The sequence below is a fragment of the Oncorhynchus keta genome, chromosome 23 (assembly GCF_023373465.1).
Source record: "Oncorhynchus keta strain PuntledgeMale-10-30-2019 chromosome 23, Oket_V2, whole genome shotgun sequence".
NCBI classification, from domain to species: domain Eukaryota; kingdom Metazoa; phylum Chordata; class Actinopteri; order Salmoniformes; family Salmonidae; genus Oncorhynchus; species Oncorhynchus keta.
In genome coordinates, this window is record NC_068443.1 from 45,319,513 (window position 1) to 45,338,743 (window position 19,231).

The 19,231-nt window shown below is 40.1% G+C and overlaps 1 protein-coding gene across 7 annotated transcripts in view; it reads left to right on the top strand.

Moving 5' to 3' along the window:
- The window catches only part of amph (amphiphysin), a 144,721-nt gene that overhangs the window by 41,769 nt on the left and 83,721 nt on the right, over positions 1-19,231 (top strand). For all 7 annotated transcript variants that reach the window (XM_052477317.1, XM_052477318.1, XM_052477319.1 and 4 more), the window contains exons 3-4: positions 6,728-6,782; positions 15,719-15,813. In XM_052477317.1, coding sequence (XP_052333277.1) covers positions 6,728-6,782; positions 15,719-15,813 — 150 coding nt within the window. The remainder of the gene's footprint in view (positions 1-6,727; positions 6,783-15,718; positions 15,814-19,231) is intronic.

A 19,231-nucleotide genomic window follows, 5' to 3' on the forward strand; every position in this document is an offset into this window, starting at 1 on the left:
AACAAACTAATAAAGGCATTTTCACTAATTATATGAAGAGTGCCTTGGTCATCCTTTCTTTTTGATGATATATTTCATCTATTTTGAATGTGGAATAAGTTAAGGGGTATGAATACTTTCTGATGGGACTAAATGTCCTTTAAGGACATATAGATTTGGGGTAAGGCCTTGCGACAGACTAGTGTCCTCCTGTCCAGGACATAGCTGCCTCACGCTGCAGAAACAGGAGATAAACTCCTGCCCTATGGGCCATTTGGCTTGGACAGGGCTTACTTACTAATGCAACATTGTTAATCAAATTTGGGGGAATTTGTGTGTATTGTTTTGTACTGTTAGGTATTACTACACTGTTGGAGATAGAAACATAAGCATTTCTTTGCACCTGTGATAACATCTGCAAAATATGTGCACTTGACCATTAAAATGTGATTTGATTTGAATAGCAACGGAGTACATTTTAACTCTGTTGCTTTGGATTAGGTTCACGTAATCAATTTATCATATTACTATAATATCATTAAGGTATTGATATATTATTATAACACAATAACAATTATAACTTTATTTCTATAGCATATAACCGTTCAAATCGCTTTATGCCCAAGAAAACAGAGAAATATCACAATGTACAACAGACATTGCAAAGCCTGTACACAGTGAAACATGCAAGCAGATAAAACAGAAGAAGTATTGAGTCAATTAAAATCAATTAATATGGTCTAGATTACTGCTGCAATCCTATTGTGTGACATGAGTAGTGTGAAAGGCTTGCTCCCACATGCACACACTACTGCCAGCTCATTACAGACACACACACACACACACACACACACACACACACACACACACACACACACACACACACACACACACACACACACACACACACGTTCAAGACATGGCATGAATTTCTGTTGGTGAAATCACCAGACCTCATTTTGTGGCAGTGTGTGTGGCGGCCTTTATCAATAGCAATGCTATGCTTACTGAGTCTGTACATAGTCAAAGATTTCCTTCAATTTGGGTCAGTCACGATGGTCAGGTATTCTGCCACTGTGTACTCTCTGTTTAGGGACAAATAGCATTCTAGTTTGCTCTGCTTTTTTGTAAATTCTTTCCAATGTGTCAAGTAATTATCTTTTTGTTTTCTCATGATATGGTTGGGACTAATTATGTTGCTGGTCTGTTTGTGAATAGAGCCCCAGGACCAGCTTGCTTAGGGGACTATTTTCCAGGTTTATTTCTCTGTAGGTGATGGCTTTCTTGTGGAAGGTTTGGGAATCGCTTCCTTTTAGGTGGTTGTAGAATTTAACGGCTCTTTTCTGGATTTTGATAATTAGCGGATACTGGCCTAATTCTGCTCTGCATGCATTATTTGGTGTTTTACGTTGCACACAGAGGATATTTTTTCAGAATTCTGCAATCAGAGTCTCAATTTGGTGTTTGTCCCATTTTGTGAATTCTTGGTTGGTGAGCGGATGGGTTCTATAACTGATTCAAGTATTTTTAGCCAGATGTGGTATGTGGAATTCTATGTTCCCTTTAATGGCATAGAAGGCCCTTCTTACCTTGTCGCTCAGATTGTTCACAGCTTTGTGGAAGTTACCTGTGGCGCTGATGTTTTGGCCGAGGTATGTATCGTTTTTTTGTGTGCTCTAGGGCAACGGTGTCTAGATGGAATTTGTACTTTTGGTCCTGGCAACTGAACCTTTTTTGGAACACCATTATTTTTGTCATACTGAGATTTACTGTCAGGGCCCAGGTCTGACAGAATCTGTGAAGAAGATCTAGGTGCTGCTGTAGGCCCTCCTTGGGTGGTGACAGAAGCACCAGATCATCAGCAAACAGTAGACATTTGACTTCAGATTCAAGTAGGGTGAGACCGGGTGCAGACTGTTCTAGTGCCCTCGCCAATTCGTTCTTATACAGTTGATGTCGGAAGTTTACATACACTTAGGTTGGAGTCATTAAAACTAGTTTTTTAACCACTCCACAAATGCCTTGTTAACGAACTATAGTTTTGGCAAGTCGGTTAGGACTTGCCATTTTTCCAACAATTGTTTATAGACAGTGTAACGGCGTTCTTCGTTTGTCGAAAGAGAGTCGGACCGAAATGCAGCGTAGTGGTTACTCATGACTTTATTGGAAAAAGTGACACATGAAATAACTATACAAATACAAAAACAACAAACGGAACGTGAAACCTAATTACAGCCTATCTGGTGAAACTACACAGAGACAGGAACAATCACCCACGAAATACACAGTGAAACCCAGGCTACCTAAATACGGTTCCCAATCAGAGACAACAAGAATCACCTGACTCTGATTGAGAACCGCCTCAGGCAGCCAAGCCTATACTAGACACACCCCTAATCAACCACAATCCCAATGCCTACAAAAACCCCAATAAGACAATACAATAACCCCATGTCACACCCTGGCCTGAACAAATAATTAAAGAAAACACAAAATACTAAGACCAAGGCGTGACAGACAGATTATTTCACTGTATCATCATTCCAGTGGGTCAGAAGTTTACATACACTAAGTTGACTGTGCCTTTAAACAGCTTGGAAAATTCCAGAAAACGATATCATGGTTTTAGAAGCTTCTGATAGGCTAATTGATAGGCTAATAGAACAGCAGCAAAGGACCTTGTGAAGATGCTGGAGGAAACATGTACAAAGGTATCTATATCCACAGTAAAACGAGTCCTACAGTGGGGCAAAAAAAGTATTTAGTCAGCCACCAACTGTGCAAGTTCAAACATAGTCAAGATCCCACAAATCACAATGGGGAAATGGCTACCTAAATATGATCCCCAATAAGAGACAATGATATACAGCTGCCTCTGATTGGGAACCATACTAGGCCAACAATATAAATAGAATTCACCTAGACAACCCACCTTTAATCACACCCCGACCTAACCAACATAGAGCATAAATGCTCTCTATGGTCAGTGTGTGACAGAGGAGGGAATGGTGCACTTCACAAAATAGATGGCATCATGAGGGAGGGAAAATTATATGGATATATTGAAGCAACATCTCAAGACATTAGTCAGGAAGTGAAAGCTTGGTCGCAAATTGGTCTTCCAAATGGTCATACTTCCAAAGGTGTGGCAAAATGGCTTAAGGACAACAAAGTCAAGGCATTGGAGTGGCCATCACAAAGACCTGACCTCAATCCTATAGACAATTTGTGGGCAGAACTGAAAAAGTGCGTGTGTGCAAGGAGGCCTACAAACCTGACTCAGTTACAACAGCTCTGTCGGGAGGAATGGGCCAAAATTCACCAAACTTATTGTGGGAAGCTTTTGGAAGGCTACCCGAAATGTTTGACTCAAATTAAACAATTTAAAGGTAATGCTACCAAATACTAATTGAGGGTAGAAATAAAAGCTGAAATGAATCACTCTACTATTATTCTAACATGTCACATTCATAAGATAAAGTGGTGATTCTAACTGACCTAAGACAGAGAATTTTTACGAGGATTAAATGTCAGGAATTGTGAGAAACTGAGTTTAAATGTATTTGGCTAAGGTGTATGTAAACTTCCAACTTCAACTGTATGTGTTGAAGAAGGTGGGGCTTAAGCTGCATCCTTGTCTCACCCCACCAGCCCCGTGGAAAGAAATGTGTGTGTTTTTTTGCCAATTGTGTACATGGATTTTATAATGTCTTGTGTTTTTCCCCCCAACACCACTCTCCATCAATTTGTATAGCGGGCCCTCATACCGAGTCGAAAGCTTTTTTGAAATCACAAAGCTCACTCTCCGTCTCCCCACCTGTCCTATATAATCCCGATTAGAGTGCTTAAAACACCAGGGTGGTTTTACGTAGTAAACTGGCCTTCCTTACTCTTTCCCCCTTTCTCCTCCTCCCTTTTGCTCTTCCCTCTTTTCCTCTCCCTCATTGCTCTCTATTTCCGCTCTCTACATTTGCCTCTTTTAAATCTCTCCCTGTGAACATTTAATGTTAATCATTCGTTAGAGGGGTGTCCCTATCTATGCCTTAACTCTGTCCCATCCATCTGTCCACTCCCAGTCCCTCCTCTCCACTGTGATAAATTGTAGCGCTCGTTGCATTCTGATGCAATTCCGAATACTGATGACACTGGTAGACCTGAGCAGTAGATCAAAATGGCAGCTGGAGAATTTAGCTGTATCTCTCTGCTGATACAGCCATAGTCAAAAGTGACATTTAGTGGTTGATTTGTGTCAGTTTAGACCCGAATGGTAAATATCCATAGGTTGCTGTGATGGGTTTTTCAGAGAGAGACTGTGTGTGTGTGTGTGTGTGTGTGTGTGTGTGTGTGTGTGTGTGTGTGTGTGTGTGTGTGTGTGTGTGTGTGTGTGTGTGTGTGTGTGCGTACACACACACATGCATATATCACATCTTATTTATTATGCATGTGTAATGGAGTTAAGAATGTACCGTAAGCTCACTCCACAGCTAGCTAATGGAGTCATCCAAGAGGTACATTTTGTATGGCTCAATTGGTTTGCACATTGTTTTGTGAAGCAGAGGATCACTGGTTCGAGCCCAGTATGGGTCAGTTGAACAGTGGAGGAAGCTAAACTGTTAGCAGCACACTAACCCCCGTTACACGTGTGTCTGTGTGTGTCTGTCTGTGTTGGGGTGTGCATAGCAAGATTACCTACTTCTGCACTCTACTGTATCTGTGTGTGTATGCAAATTAAGCGGCAGCAGTCCAGAGGGGAGATACTAGGTGCTAAATTCCCAGCTCCCCCGCAGTAGCCTGAGATTGATTCACTCTGCTGTGCAAAAGCATCATGAATCAGCCCTGGCATTATGTGTCAGACGGGGAATACCATGCAAAGCTTGGAAAAGCTGTGAATTCAATACAGAACGGTTCATATGGTAAATACGAGGGTGAGCTACAACAAGGGAGGCTGATACCAGAGAACGGTTCATATGGTAAATACGAGGGTGAGCTACAACAAGGGAGGCTGATACCAGAGAACGGTTCAAAGCTAGGGAAAACAAATTCAATACAGAATGGTTCATATGGTAAATACGAGGGTGAGCTACAACAAGGGAGGCTGATACCAGAGAACGGTTCAAAGCTAGGGAAAAACAACTTCAATACAGAACGGTTCATATGGTAAATACGAGGGTGAGCTACAACAAGGGAGGCTGATACCAGAGAACGGTTCATATGGTAAATACGAGGGTGAGCTACAACAAGGGAGGCTGATACCAGAGAACGGTTCATATGGTAAATACGAGGGTGAGCTACAACAAGGGAGGCTGATACCAGAGAACGGTTCATATGGTAAATACGAGGGTGAGCTACAACAAGGGAGGCTGATACCAGAGAACGGTTCATATGGTAAATACGAGGGTGAGCTACAACAAGGGAGGCTGATACCAGAGAACGGTTCATATGGTACATACGAGGGTGAGCTACAACAAGGGAGGCTGATACCAGAGAACGGTTCATATGGTAAATACGAGGGTGAGCTACAACAAGGGAGGCTGATACCAGAGAACGGTTCAAAGCTAGGGGAAAACAAATTCAACGTGTCAAATGGGAACAAATGGCAAAGCAAGGAAGGCTGAAGTCTTAACCCCAAAGTGTATGGTTAATAGCACTCAAAGCTATGTAGAGCACACAAAATGTGTGATACAGTGACAGTATGCAAATATTTAAAGGATTGTAATAGCCAAACCTAAATGCCATGCAAAGCTAGGAAAAGCTATAACCTAGAAGTCATAATGGTAAGTCCCAGGCAAATCTAAGATGGCTTGAAAAGCACTGTACAACTAAATGACATGCATATTAAGTTATATTACTACACTACAAGGACTAGTGATTCAATATGTCTTACTGTATCTGAGTATACCCACAGGGTCCCGATCCCAACCTGTCAATATCCGACACATGTTCCAGCATAAGTTCAAAGTTTGTATAACATTACATTTGCAGAAAATGAGAGCAAGCTCTTTCTGAAATACATGCCATTTACAAGCCTCCAGTTCCACTGATGTAATCATGATGATATGCTATGCCACGCAAAGTCTGAATGAGAAAAAAGCTATGGGACCACTGTTGTCTTCATAAAATATAATTAACCCCCTTACTCCCATAGCACTGCATCAATTGTACAAGCAGTGCTGTCATTTCAGGACCATGGACAAAATGTTTGTGTGTAGGCATGAGCAGCCCTCAACTGGCCATCCCCTGTCCAAAATTACAGCAAAATTACTTACCTACCATGGCCATAATGGAATGTTTGCAATCAGTTCTTCCAAAATGTTCAGCGAGGTAAAATCATTATGCACCTCCTTTAAAATACATTTACAGAACTAAACATTAATAAACAACTAGAATGATGGCTTATTGTTTTCTGAGACAAATGGATTTTTAGCCTCAGCCCCTGACGCTAAATCAAACTGAAAGATTGCTTTTCTTTGCGACTGGTTTGAGATCAGTCTTGGGAGTAAATTTATGATGCCATTTGGTACAGCCTATTACTTCTGGAAGGATGTGTGACATTTTCCATGATGTTAACATTAGTTTCGTTACACAACTTGTGTGATGCATGTGCGTAGCTGTTCTTCCAGTAAAGTGTGTGTGTGTGTGTGTGTGTGTGTGTGTGTGTGTGTGTGTGTGTGTGTGTGTGTGTGTGTGTGTGTGTGTGTGTGTGTGTGACACTCAGCCCTCATGCATGTGTCTGCTGTTCTCTCTACAGACGGAGGGCTCCCGGCTGCAGAGGGAGATGAAGGCATATCTGGCGGCAGTGAAAGGTGAGGTACACACACACACACACACACACACACACACACGTACACACACGTACACACACGTACACACACACACGTACACACACACGTACACACACACGTACACACGCACACACACACGTACACACACACGTACACACACACACGTACACACGTACACACACACACACGTACACACACACGTACACACACACACGTACACACACACACGTACACACACACACACGCACACACACACGTACACACACACACGTACACACACACACGTACACACACACGTACACACACACGTACACACACACGTACACACACACGTACACACACGTACACACACGTACACACACACACACACACACACACACACGTACACACACACACGTACACACACACACATACACACACACACACGCACACACACACGTACACACACACACACGTACACACACACACGTACACACACACGCACACACACACGTACACACACACACGTACACACACACGTACACACACACGTACACACACACACGTACACACACACGTACACACACACGTACACACACACGTACACACACACACGTACACACACACACGTACACACACACACGCACACACACACGTACACACACACACACACACACACACACACGTACACACACACACACACGCACACACACACGTACACACACACACGTACACACACGTACACACACACGTACACACACACGTACACACACACGTACACACACGTACACACACACACGTACACACACACGTACACACACACGTACACACACACGTACACACACACACACGTACACACACACACACGTACACACACACGTACACACACACACGTACACACACACACGTACACACACACACGTACACACACGTACACACACACGTACACACACACACGTACACACACACACGTACACACACACACGTACACACACACACACACACACACACACGTACACACACACACACACACACGTACACACACACACACACACACACACACGTACACACACACGTACACACACACACGTACACACACACACACACACACACGTACACACACACACGTACACACACGTACACACACACGTACACACACGTACACACACACACACACACACGTACACACACACGTACACACACACACGTACACACACACGTACACGTACACACACGTACACACATGTACACACACACACACACACGTACACACACACACACACACACACACACGTACACACGTACACACACGTACACACACGTACACACATGTACACACACACACACACACGTACACACACACGTACACACACACACGTACACACATGTACACACACACACACACGTACACACACGTACACACACACACACACACACACACACACACGTACACACACGTACACACACACACGTACACACACGTACACACACGTACACACACGTACACACACGTACACACACACGTACACGTACACACACGTGTACACACACACACACGTACACACACGTACACACACACGTACACACACACGTACACACACGTACACACACATACCTGGCAGCTGTACAAGGTAAGCCTCAGCAGAGCAAATGTTTACGCAAGATACACATTCACTCGTAGGTCAAAACACACATATACAGGGCATTGGGAAAGTATTCAGACCCCTTGACTTTTTCCACATTTTGTTGCGTTACAGCCTTATTCTAAAATGGATGACATGTAATGTTTTTCTTCATTAATCTACACATAATACCCCATAATGACAAAGTGAAAACAAGTTTTTAGAATGTTTTGCAAATTTCTAACATTTAAAAGAGAAATACCTTATTTACATAAGTATTCAGACCCTTTGCTATGATACTTGAAATTGATCATCCTTGAGATGTTTCTACAACTTGGAGTCCACCTGCTGTAAATTCAATTGATTGGACATGATTTAGAAAGGCACACACCTGTATATATAAAGGTCCCACAGTTTACATTGCATGTCAGAGCAAAAACCAAACCATGAGGTTGAAGGAATTGTCTGTAGAGCTCCGAGACAGGATTGTGTCGAGACACAGAACTGGGGAAGGGTACAAAAAATAATAAATGTCTGCAGCATTGAAGGTCCCCAAGAACACAGTGGCCTCCCTCATTCTTAAATGGAAGAAGTTTGGAACAACCAAGACTCTTCCTAGAGCTGGCCGCCTGGCCAAACTGAGCAATTGGGGGAAGAAGGGCCTTGGTCAGGGAGATGACCAAGAACCCGATGGTCACTCTGACAGAGCTCCAGAATTCCTCTGTGGAGAATCTTCCAGAAGGACAACCATCTCTGCTGCACCACCAATCAGGCCTTTATGGTAGAGTGGCCAGACGGAAGCCACTCCTCAATAAATGGCACATGACAGCCCACTTGGAGTTTTCCAAAAGGCACCTAATGGACTCTCAGACCATGAGAAACAAGATTCTCTGGTCTGATGAAACCAAGATTGAACTCTTTGGCCTGACTGCCAAGCGTCACGTCTGGAGGAAACCTGGCACCATCCCTACATTGAAGCATGGTGGTGGCAGCATCATGCTGTGGTGATGTTTTTCAGCAGCAGGGACTGGGAGACTAGTCAGCATCGAGGGAAAGATGAATGGAGCAAAGTACAGAGAAGTCCTTGATGAAAACCTGCTCCAGAGCTCTCAGGACCTCAGACTGGGGCAAAGTTTCACCTTACAACAGGACAATAATCCAAACCACACAGCCAAGACAACGCAGGAATGGCTTCGAGACAAGTCTCTGAATGTCCTTGAGTGTCCCAGCCAGAGCCCGGACTTGAACCCGATCGAACATGTCCGGAGAGACCTGAAAGTAGCAGTGCAGCTATGCTCCCGATCCAACCTGACAGAGCTTGAGAAGATCTGTAGAGAAGAATGGGAGAAACTCCCCAAATACAAGTGTGCCAAGCTTGTAGCATCATACCCAAGAAGACATTTACTTATGTAAATGTGATATCATTTAAAAAAAAATTGAATAAGTTTGCTAAAATGTCTAAAAACCTTTCTTTGCTTTGTCGTTACGGAGTATTGTGTGTAGATCGATGAGGGGGAAAAAAACTATTTCCTCCATTTTAGAATAAGGCTGTAACGATTCAACATTTGGAAAAAGTCAAGGCGTCTGAATACTTTCCGAATGCACCATACATGTGCACACTCGCACACACAAACAAACACATACGCACACGCTAGTGCATGGCAGTCGTCTAGTCCTTTGAACATATGTGCCCTCCCACAAGACTTAGTATGTGAGCCTATATCTAAACACCTAGTGGAAAGTAAACATGAATAGACTTAGTATGTGAGCCTATATCTAAACACCTACAGTGGAACGTAAACATGAATAGACTTAGTATGTGAGCCTATATCTAAACACCTACAGTGGAAAGTAAACATGAATAGACTTAGTATGTGAGCCTATATCTAAACACCTACAGTGGAACGTAAACATGAATAGACTTAGTATGTGAGCCTATATCTAAACACCTACAGTGGAAAGTAAACATGAATAGACTTAGTATGTGAGCCTATATCTAAACACCTACAGTGGAAAGTAAACATGAATAGACTTAGTATGTGAGCCTATATCTAAACACCTACAGTGGAAAGTAAACATGAATAGACTTAGTATGTGAGCCTATATCTAAACACCTACAGTGGAAAGTAAACATGAATAGACTTAGTATGTGAGCCTATATCTAAACACCTACAGTGGAAAGTAAACATGAATAGACTTAGTATGTGAGCCTATATCTAAACACCTAGTGGAAAGTAAACATGAATAGACTTAGTATGTGAGCCTATATCTAAACACCTACAGTGGAAAGTAAACATGAATAGACTTAGTATGTGAGCCTATATCTAAACACCTACAGTGGAACGTAAACATAAATAGACTTAGTATGTGAGCCTATATCTAAACACCTAGTGGAAAGTAAACATGAATAGACTTAGTATGTGAGCCTATATCTAAACACCTAGTGGAAAGTAAACATGAATAGACTTAGTATGTGAGCCTATATCTAAACACCTAGTGGAAAGTAAACATGAATAGACTTAGTATGTGAGCCTATATCTAAACACCTACAGTGGAAAGTAAACATGAATAGACTTAGTATGTGAGCCTATATCTAAACACCTACAGTGGAAAGTAAACATGAATAGACTTAGTATGTGAGCCTATATCTAAACACCTACAGTGGAAAGTAAACATGAATAGACTTAGTATGTGAGCCTATATCTAAACACCTACAGTGGAAAGTAAACATGAATAGACTTAGTATGTGAGCCTATATCTAAACACCTACAGTGGAAAGTAAACATGAATAGACTTAGTATGTGAGCCTATATCTAAACACCTACAGTGGAAAGTAAACATGAATAGACTTAGTATGTGAGCCTATATCTAAACACCTACAGTGGAACGTAAACATGAATAGACTTAGTATGTGAGCCTATATCTAAACACCTAGTGGAAAGTAAACATGAATAGACTTAGTATGTGAGCCTATATCTAAACACCTAGAGTGGAAAGTAAACATGAATAGACTTAGTATGTGAGCCTATATCTAAACACCTACAGTGGAACGTAAACATGAATAGACTTAGTATGTGAGCCTATATCTAAACACCTACAGTGGAAAGTAAACATGAATAGACTTAGTATGTGAGCCTATATCTAAACACCTAGTGGAAAGTAAACATGAATAGACTTAGTATGTGAGCCTATATCTAAACACCTACAGTGGAAAGTAAACATGAATAGACTTAGTATGTGAGCCTATATCTAAACACCTACAGTGGAAAGTAAACATGAATAGACTTAGTATGTGAGCCTATATCTAAACATCTACAGTGGAAAGTAAACATGAATAGACTTAGTATGTGAGCCTATATCTAAACACCTACAGTGGAAAGTAAACATGAATAGACTTAGTATGTGAGCCTATATCTAAACACCTACAGTGGAAAGTAAACATGAATAGACTTAGTATGTGAGCCTATATCTAAACACCTACAGTGGAAAGTAAACATGAATAGACTTAGTATGTGAGCCTATATCTAAACACCTAGTGGAAAGTAAACATGAATAGACTTAGTATGTGAGCCTATATCTAAACACCTACAGTGGAAAGTAAACATGAATAGACTTAGTATGTGAGCCTATATCTAAACACCTACAGTGGAAAGTAAACATGAATAGACTTAGTATGTGAGCCTATATCTAAACATCTACAGTGGAAAGTAAACATGAATAGACTTAGTATGTGAGCCTATATCTAAACACCTACAGTGGAAAGTAAACATGAATAGACTTAGTATGTGAGCCTATATCTAAACACCTACAGTGGAAAGTAAACATGAATAGACTTAGTATGTGAGCCTATATCTAAACACCTACAGTGGAAAGTAAACATGAATAGACTTAGTATGTGAGCCTATATCTAAACACCTACAGTGGAAAGTAAACATGAATAGACTTAGTATGTGAGCCTATATCTAAACACCTACAGTGGAAAGTAAACATGAATAGACTTAGTATGTGAGCCTATATCTAAACACCTAGTGGAAAGTAAACATGAATAGACTTAGTATGTGAGCCTATATCTAAACACCTACAGTGGAAAGTAAACATGAATAGACTTAGTATGTGAGCCTATATCTAAACACCTAGTGGAAAGTAAACATGAATAGACTTAGTATGTGAGCCTATATCTAAACACCTACAGTGGAAAGTAAACATGAATAGACTTAGTATGTGAGCCTATATCTAAACACCTACAGTGGAAAGTAAACATGAATAGACTTAGTATGTGAGCCTATATCTAAACACCTAGTGGAAAGTAAACATGAATAGACTTAGTATGTGAGCCTATATCTAAACACCTAGTGGAAAGTAAACATGAATAGACTTAGTATGTGAGCCTATATCTAAACACCTAGTGGAAAGTAAACATGAATAGACTTAGTATGTGAGCCTATATCTAAACACCTACAGTGGAAAGTAAACATGAATAGACTTAGTATGTGAGCCTATATCTAAACACCTACAGTGGAAAGTAAACATGAATAGACTTAGTATGTGAGCCTATATCTAAACATCTACAGTGGAAAGTAAACATGAATAGACTTAGTATGTGAGCCTATATCTAAACACCTACAGTGGAAAGTAAACATGAATAGACTTAGTATGTGAGCCTATATCTAAACACCTAGTGGAAAGTAAACATGAATAGACTTAGTATGTGAGCCTATATCTAAACACCTACAGTGGAAAGTAAACATGAATAGACTTAGTATGTGAGCCTATATCTAAACACCTACAGTGGAAAGTAAACATGAATAGACTTAGTATGTGAGCCTATATCTAAACACCTACAGTGGAAAGTAAACATGAATAGACTTAGTATGTGAGCCTATATCTAAACACCTAGTGGAAAGTAAACATGAATAGACTTAGTATGTGAGCCTATATCTAAACACCTAGTGGAAAGTAAACATGAATAGACTTAGTATGTGAGCCTATATCTAAACACCTACAGTGGAAAGTAAACATGAATAGACTTAGTATGTGAGCCTATATCTAAACACCTAGTGGAAAGTAAACATGAATAGACTTAGTATGTGAGCCTATATCTAAACACCTAGTGGAAAGTAAACATGAATAGACTTAGTATGTGAGCCTATATCTAAACACCTACAGTGGAAAGTAAACATGAATAGACTTAGTATGTGAGCCTATATCTAAACACCTACAGTGGAAAGTAAACATGAATAGACTTAGTATGTGAGCCTATATCTAAACACCTACAGTGGAACGTAAACATAAATAGACTTAGTATGTGAGCCTATATCTAAACACCTAGTGGAAAGTAAACATGAATAGACTTAGTATGTGAGCCTATATCTAAACACCTACAGTGGAAAGTAAACATGAATAGACTTAGTATGTGAGCCTATATCTAAACACCTACAGTGGAAAGTAAACATGAATAGACTTAGTATGTGAGCCTATATCTAAACACCTAGTGGAAAGTAAACATAAATAGACTTAGTATGTGAGCCTATATCTAAACACCTAGTGGAAAGTAAACATGAATAGACTTAGTATGTGAGCCTATATCTAAACACCTACAGTGGAAAGTAAACATGAATAGACTTAGTATGTGAGCCTATATCTAAACACCTACAGTGGAAAGTAAACATGAATAGACTTAGTATGTGAGCCTATATCTAAACACCTACAGTGGAAAGTAAACATGAATAGACTTAGTATGTGAGCCTATATCTAAACACCTAGTGGAAAGTAAACATGAATAGACTTAGTATGTGAGCCTATATCTAAACACCTACAGTGGAAAGTAAACATGAATAGACTTAGTATGTGAGCCTATATCTAAACACCTACAGTGGAAAGTAAACATGAATAGACTTAGTATGTGAGCCTATATCTAAACACCTACAGTGGAAAGTAAACATGAATAGACTTAGTATGTGAGCCTATATCTAAACACCTAGTGGAAAGTAAACATGAATAGACTTAGTATGTGTGCCTATATCTAAACACCTAGTGGAAAGTAAACATGAATAGACTTAGTATGTGAGCCTATATCTAAACACCTACAGTGGAAAGTAAACATGAATAGCAACTGCTTTAATTTGGAAGATGGTTTTATTTTCACTTCTGAAAGATCTGTGATTTATATCCAGTTCTTGGAATTTGACATGTGATCAACAGAAAAACACAAAGTATTAAGACCGAAAGCCCTCACATTGCCATATTGTGTATGATGCTCACATGTACTTTCATGAACAGTAACCTATTTACCTACAGTGGGGCCCAAAATGATTGACACCTTTGATAAAGATGAGCAAAAATGGTATTATTACATAATTCAAAAACTGAGCTATATTGTCTGCTCCAATAAATGGGAAAATGATATTATTTTAGAGTAATACAATTGCTCGGAGAAAGAGATTTTGTTGAACATGTAATACCTTTTCTCTCTAAAAAGTAGGGGTCAACATGAGGACACCGACGTCCAGACCTTGGTATTCTTTTTCTAATTATAAAAAAAAATATTATATTTTTTTCCCCACACAATAAAGATAATAAATTACAGGGCAACATATTAATATAATAATATTGCTCCCAGCATTGATCAAAGTTCAGAACGCTTATATTCTTGATCTGACTGAGTTCTAATATTTACTAAGCTAATTAAACAAGTTAGCAACGGAAATATATATATATATATATGTTTCAATAGGAACATCCCCACATGACCAGCCTTCCCTATAGCCCTACATTAAAATGCTAACAACACAGTTCTAAAAATGTCAGTTTTTGTTTATATCGGTGGTTGTTCGTCTCAAGATTATTATTAGAAACTAAAACAACAACAAGCAACTATTTAGTAAACTGATATAAAATAATGTATATATACTGAAACTATTATATTTTTCTGGGGGGGAGATGTATTTACAACCAGAATAGAAAGAGGAGTGGGAGGCCCCGGTGCACAACTGCGCAAGAGGACAAGTACATTAGTGTCTAGTTTGAGAAACCGACGCCTCACCAGTTGTCAACTGGCAGCTTCATTAAATAGTACCCGCAAAACACCAGTCTCAACGTCAACAGTGAAGAGGTGACTCCGGGATGCTGGCCTTCTAGGCAGAGTTCCTCTGTCCAGTCTCAACGTCAAAGCGATTTGATCATTTTTTTCTTTGTTTGGTAGGACAGTAATGCGCTATTGGCTTTAAACCTAATCCTGGATTCCAAGAGCGTTCGAAATGGAAGTTCTCTTAAATCCAGAACTAGGCTTGATCTGTGTCTGGGAACCTGGTCCAATGGATTGTTTGAAGCTCTTATCATGTTGATGGTGTCTTCTAGCAATGCAACAGGCTTCCATGAACCTGACAGAGTCCCTACATGAAGTCTACGAGCCGGACTGGCACGGGAAGGACGATGTCTTGAGCATCGGGAAGGTGAGCGCTACTTTTCTTCTTCTTTCATTCTCATATCCCTCTGTTCTTTCAGTCTTTCGTTCATTGGTAATATGTGATTGGCTAGGAGGGCTCACTCCAGATACTCGGAGGCTCTGAGGGTTCACTCAAAAGTCATGATTCTCTCTGTGGTTTTCATGCCTGTATGTCAGTAATTTATATTGGGGGAGGCATGATCACTTATCAATATTTATGAGTCACTCTCCTTTTCATATTTTGTTATGCTTTATTGAGAAAAATATTAGAAACAGTGGAGACGCACTGAGAAGTAAGTACAAATGGAATGAACCCCAGTCTCAGGCAGAAAATTGCATATGTGTATGGAACCAGGAGTGTTACCATTGGACCACGGCTCCACACGCTGTAGTCCAAAATGATCTAAAATGGTAGATAATACATACTGTATGTGAGCATGTTTCTATCTCGGCCAAGCATACATAGAGAATACATAGACAGCATAAAAAAAGGGGAGACCAACTCCATATGAATGTCTTATGGATCAAAGGTCAATTGACACTCACCAGACGGCTTGCTTGTTTATTTACCGACCGACGGCCTGTGAGGTCCGGAATGAGACTGTTGAAGTCGGAAGTTTACATACACCTTAGCCAAATACATTTAAACTCAGTTTTTCACAATTCCTGACATTTAATCCTAGTAGAAATTCCCTGTCTTAGGTCAGTTAGGATCACCACTTTATTTTAAGAATGTGATATGTCAGAATAATAGTAGAAAGAGTGATTTATTTCAGATTTTATTTATTTCATCACATTCCCAGTGGGTCAGAAGTTTACATACACTAAATTAGTATTTGGTAGCATTGCTACCGGGTAGCCTTCCACAAGCTTCCCACAATAAGTTGGGTGAATTTTGGCCCATTCCTCTTGACAGAGCTGGTGTAACTGAGTCAGGTTTGTTGGCCTCCTTGCTCGCAGACGCTTTTTCAGTTCTGCCCACATATTGTCTATAGGATTGAGTTCAGGGCTTTGTGATGGCCACTCCAATACCTTGACTTTGTTGCCACAACTTTTGAAGTATGCTTGGGGTCATTGTCCATTTGGAAGAACCAGTTCCTGCCTCATGATGCATCTATTTTGTGAAGTGCACCAGTCCTTCCTGCAGCAAAGCACCCCTAAAACATGATGCTGCCACCCCCGTGCTTCACGGTTGGGATGGTGTTCTTGGGCTTGCAAGCCTCCCCCTTTTTCATCCAAACATGGCCAAACAGTTCTATTTCCCATGGTGTTTATACTTGCGTACAATTGTTTGTACAGATGAACGTGGTACCTTCAGCTTCTAAAGCCATGACAACATTTTCTGGAATTTTCCAAGCTGTTTAAAGGCACAGTCAACATAGTGTATGTAAACTTTTGACCCACTGGAATTGTGATACAGTGAGTTAGAAGTGAAATAATCTGTCTGTAAACAATTGTTGGAAAAATGACATGCACAAAGTAGATGTCCTATCCGACTTGCCAAAACTATAGTTTGTTAACAAGAAATTTGTGGAGTGGTTGTAAAACGAGTTTTAATGACTCCAACCTAAGTGTATGTAAACTTCCGACTTCAACTGTACATCTAGTTAATCTGTCTTGTCAAATATGGGTTCTTCCCCAATGCTTGGAAGTCTGCTGCAGTGATACCTGTTTTAAATCTGGTGACCCAACACTGGTGGAAATGTACTGACATATAAGCATTCTTACAGTGCTATCAAAAGTAGCTGAAAGTGGCTGATCATCTGACTGATCACCACATTCAGGGCAACTCCATACATAAAATGTCATTTGGATTCAGATCTAACCATTGGTGAAGTCAGTGCAGTCTTTTTGGATCTTAAAAAGGTCTTTGATACTGTGAATCATAAGGTTCAACTATCCAAACTATCCTCCCTTAATGTGTCCACTGAAGTCATTAGTTGGATGTTTTCCTTTATGACAAACATAAGTCAGTGTTTGTTTGGGGAACACTCAGTCAGACTCTCTTTACTATAAAATTGGGGTCCCACAAGGGTCAATATTAGGCCCTCTTCTGTTTACCATCTATATAAATTATCTCCCACTTGCTTGCCCACAAGTTAACATGCAGTATGCAGACGATGCGGTTCTGTATGTACACAAAAAAAGACAATTGGTTGTTAACAAGTTAACTGATGCTATGGTACATGTTTCTAAATGGATGACTAATTCTTGCCTGCAACTAAATATCGACAAGACTGTTTGTATGTACTTCTGTAAGAAATCCGTTGATTCTTCCCAACCAGCTGTTCATGTTATTAATGGGGGATAATCTGAAAGTTGTGTCTAACTTCAGGTATCTTGGTGTCATTTTGGACTCGAACTTGACATTTAAGAAACATCTGAAGAAGGTTATTAAAGTTTGGATTATCCAAAGTTAGGTTTAAATTTGAATTGAAAGCATGGCTAAAATCTATCCAAACCTGTACACATGAGTTATCTGTGGTTCCTCTATTTAAAACGACAGTTGATGATAGTGTCGTTGTTTTTGTTTGAATGATATATTATATATTATTGGTATGTTGTATTGTTTTAGTGAGTATTTGTATTGTGGCTGTGTAATTGTCCTTAGATGCCTTTGGGACTACGGGTGCAAAGTGATCTTTTGGCTAAACCCCGGCACATTTACATGGTTGTTGCATTATTGTAATATTGATGTTGAGTCATATGAATAAATACACAGAACATACACTCCCGTTCAAATGTTTGGGGTCACTTAGAAATGTTTTTGAAAGAAAAGGACCTTTTTTTGTCCATTTAAAATAACATAAAATTGATCAGAAATACAGTGTAGACATGGTTAATGTCGAAATTGACTATTGTAGCTGGAAATGGCTGATTTTTATATGAAATATCTACGTAGGCGTACAGAGGCCCATTATCAGCAACCATCACTCCTGTGTTCCAACGGCACGTTGTGTTAGCTAATCCAAGTTTATCATTTTTAAAAGCTAATTGATCACTAGAAAACCTTTTTTGCAATTATGTTAGCACAGCAGAAATCGGTTGTCCTGATTAAATAATCAATAAAACTGGCCTTCTTTAGACTAGTTGAGTATCTGGAGCGTCAGCATTTGTGGGTTCGATTACAGGCTCCAAATGGCCAGAAACAAAGGACTTTCTTCTGAAACTCGTCAGTCTATTCTTGTTCTGAGAAATGAAAGCTATTCCATGCGAGAAATTGCCAAGAAACTGAAGATCTCGTACAACGCTGTGTTGTACACCCGTCACAGAACAGCGCAAATTGGCTCTAACCAGAATAGAAATAGGAGTGGCAGGCCCCGGTGCACAACTGAGCAAGAGGACAAGTACATTAGTGTCGTCAACTGGCAGCTTCATTAAGTAGTGCCCGCAAAACATCAGTCTCAACGTCAACAGTGAAGAGG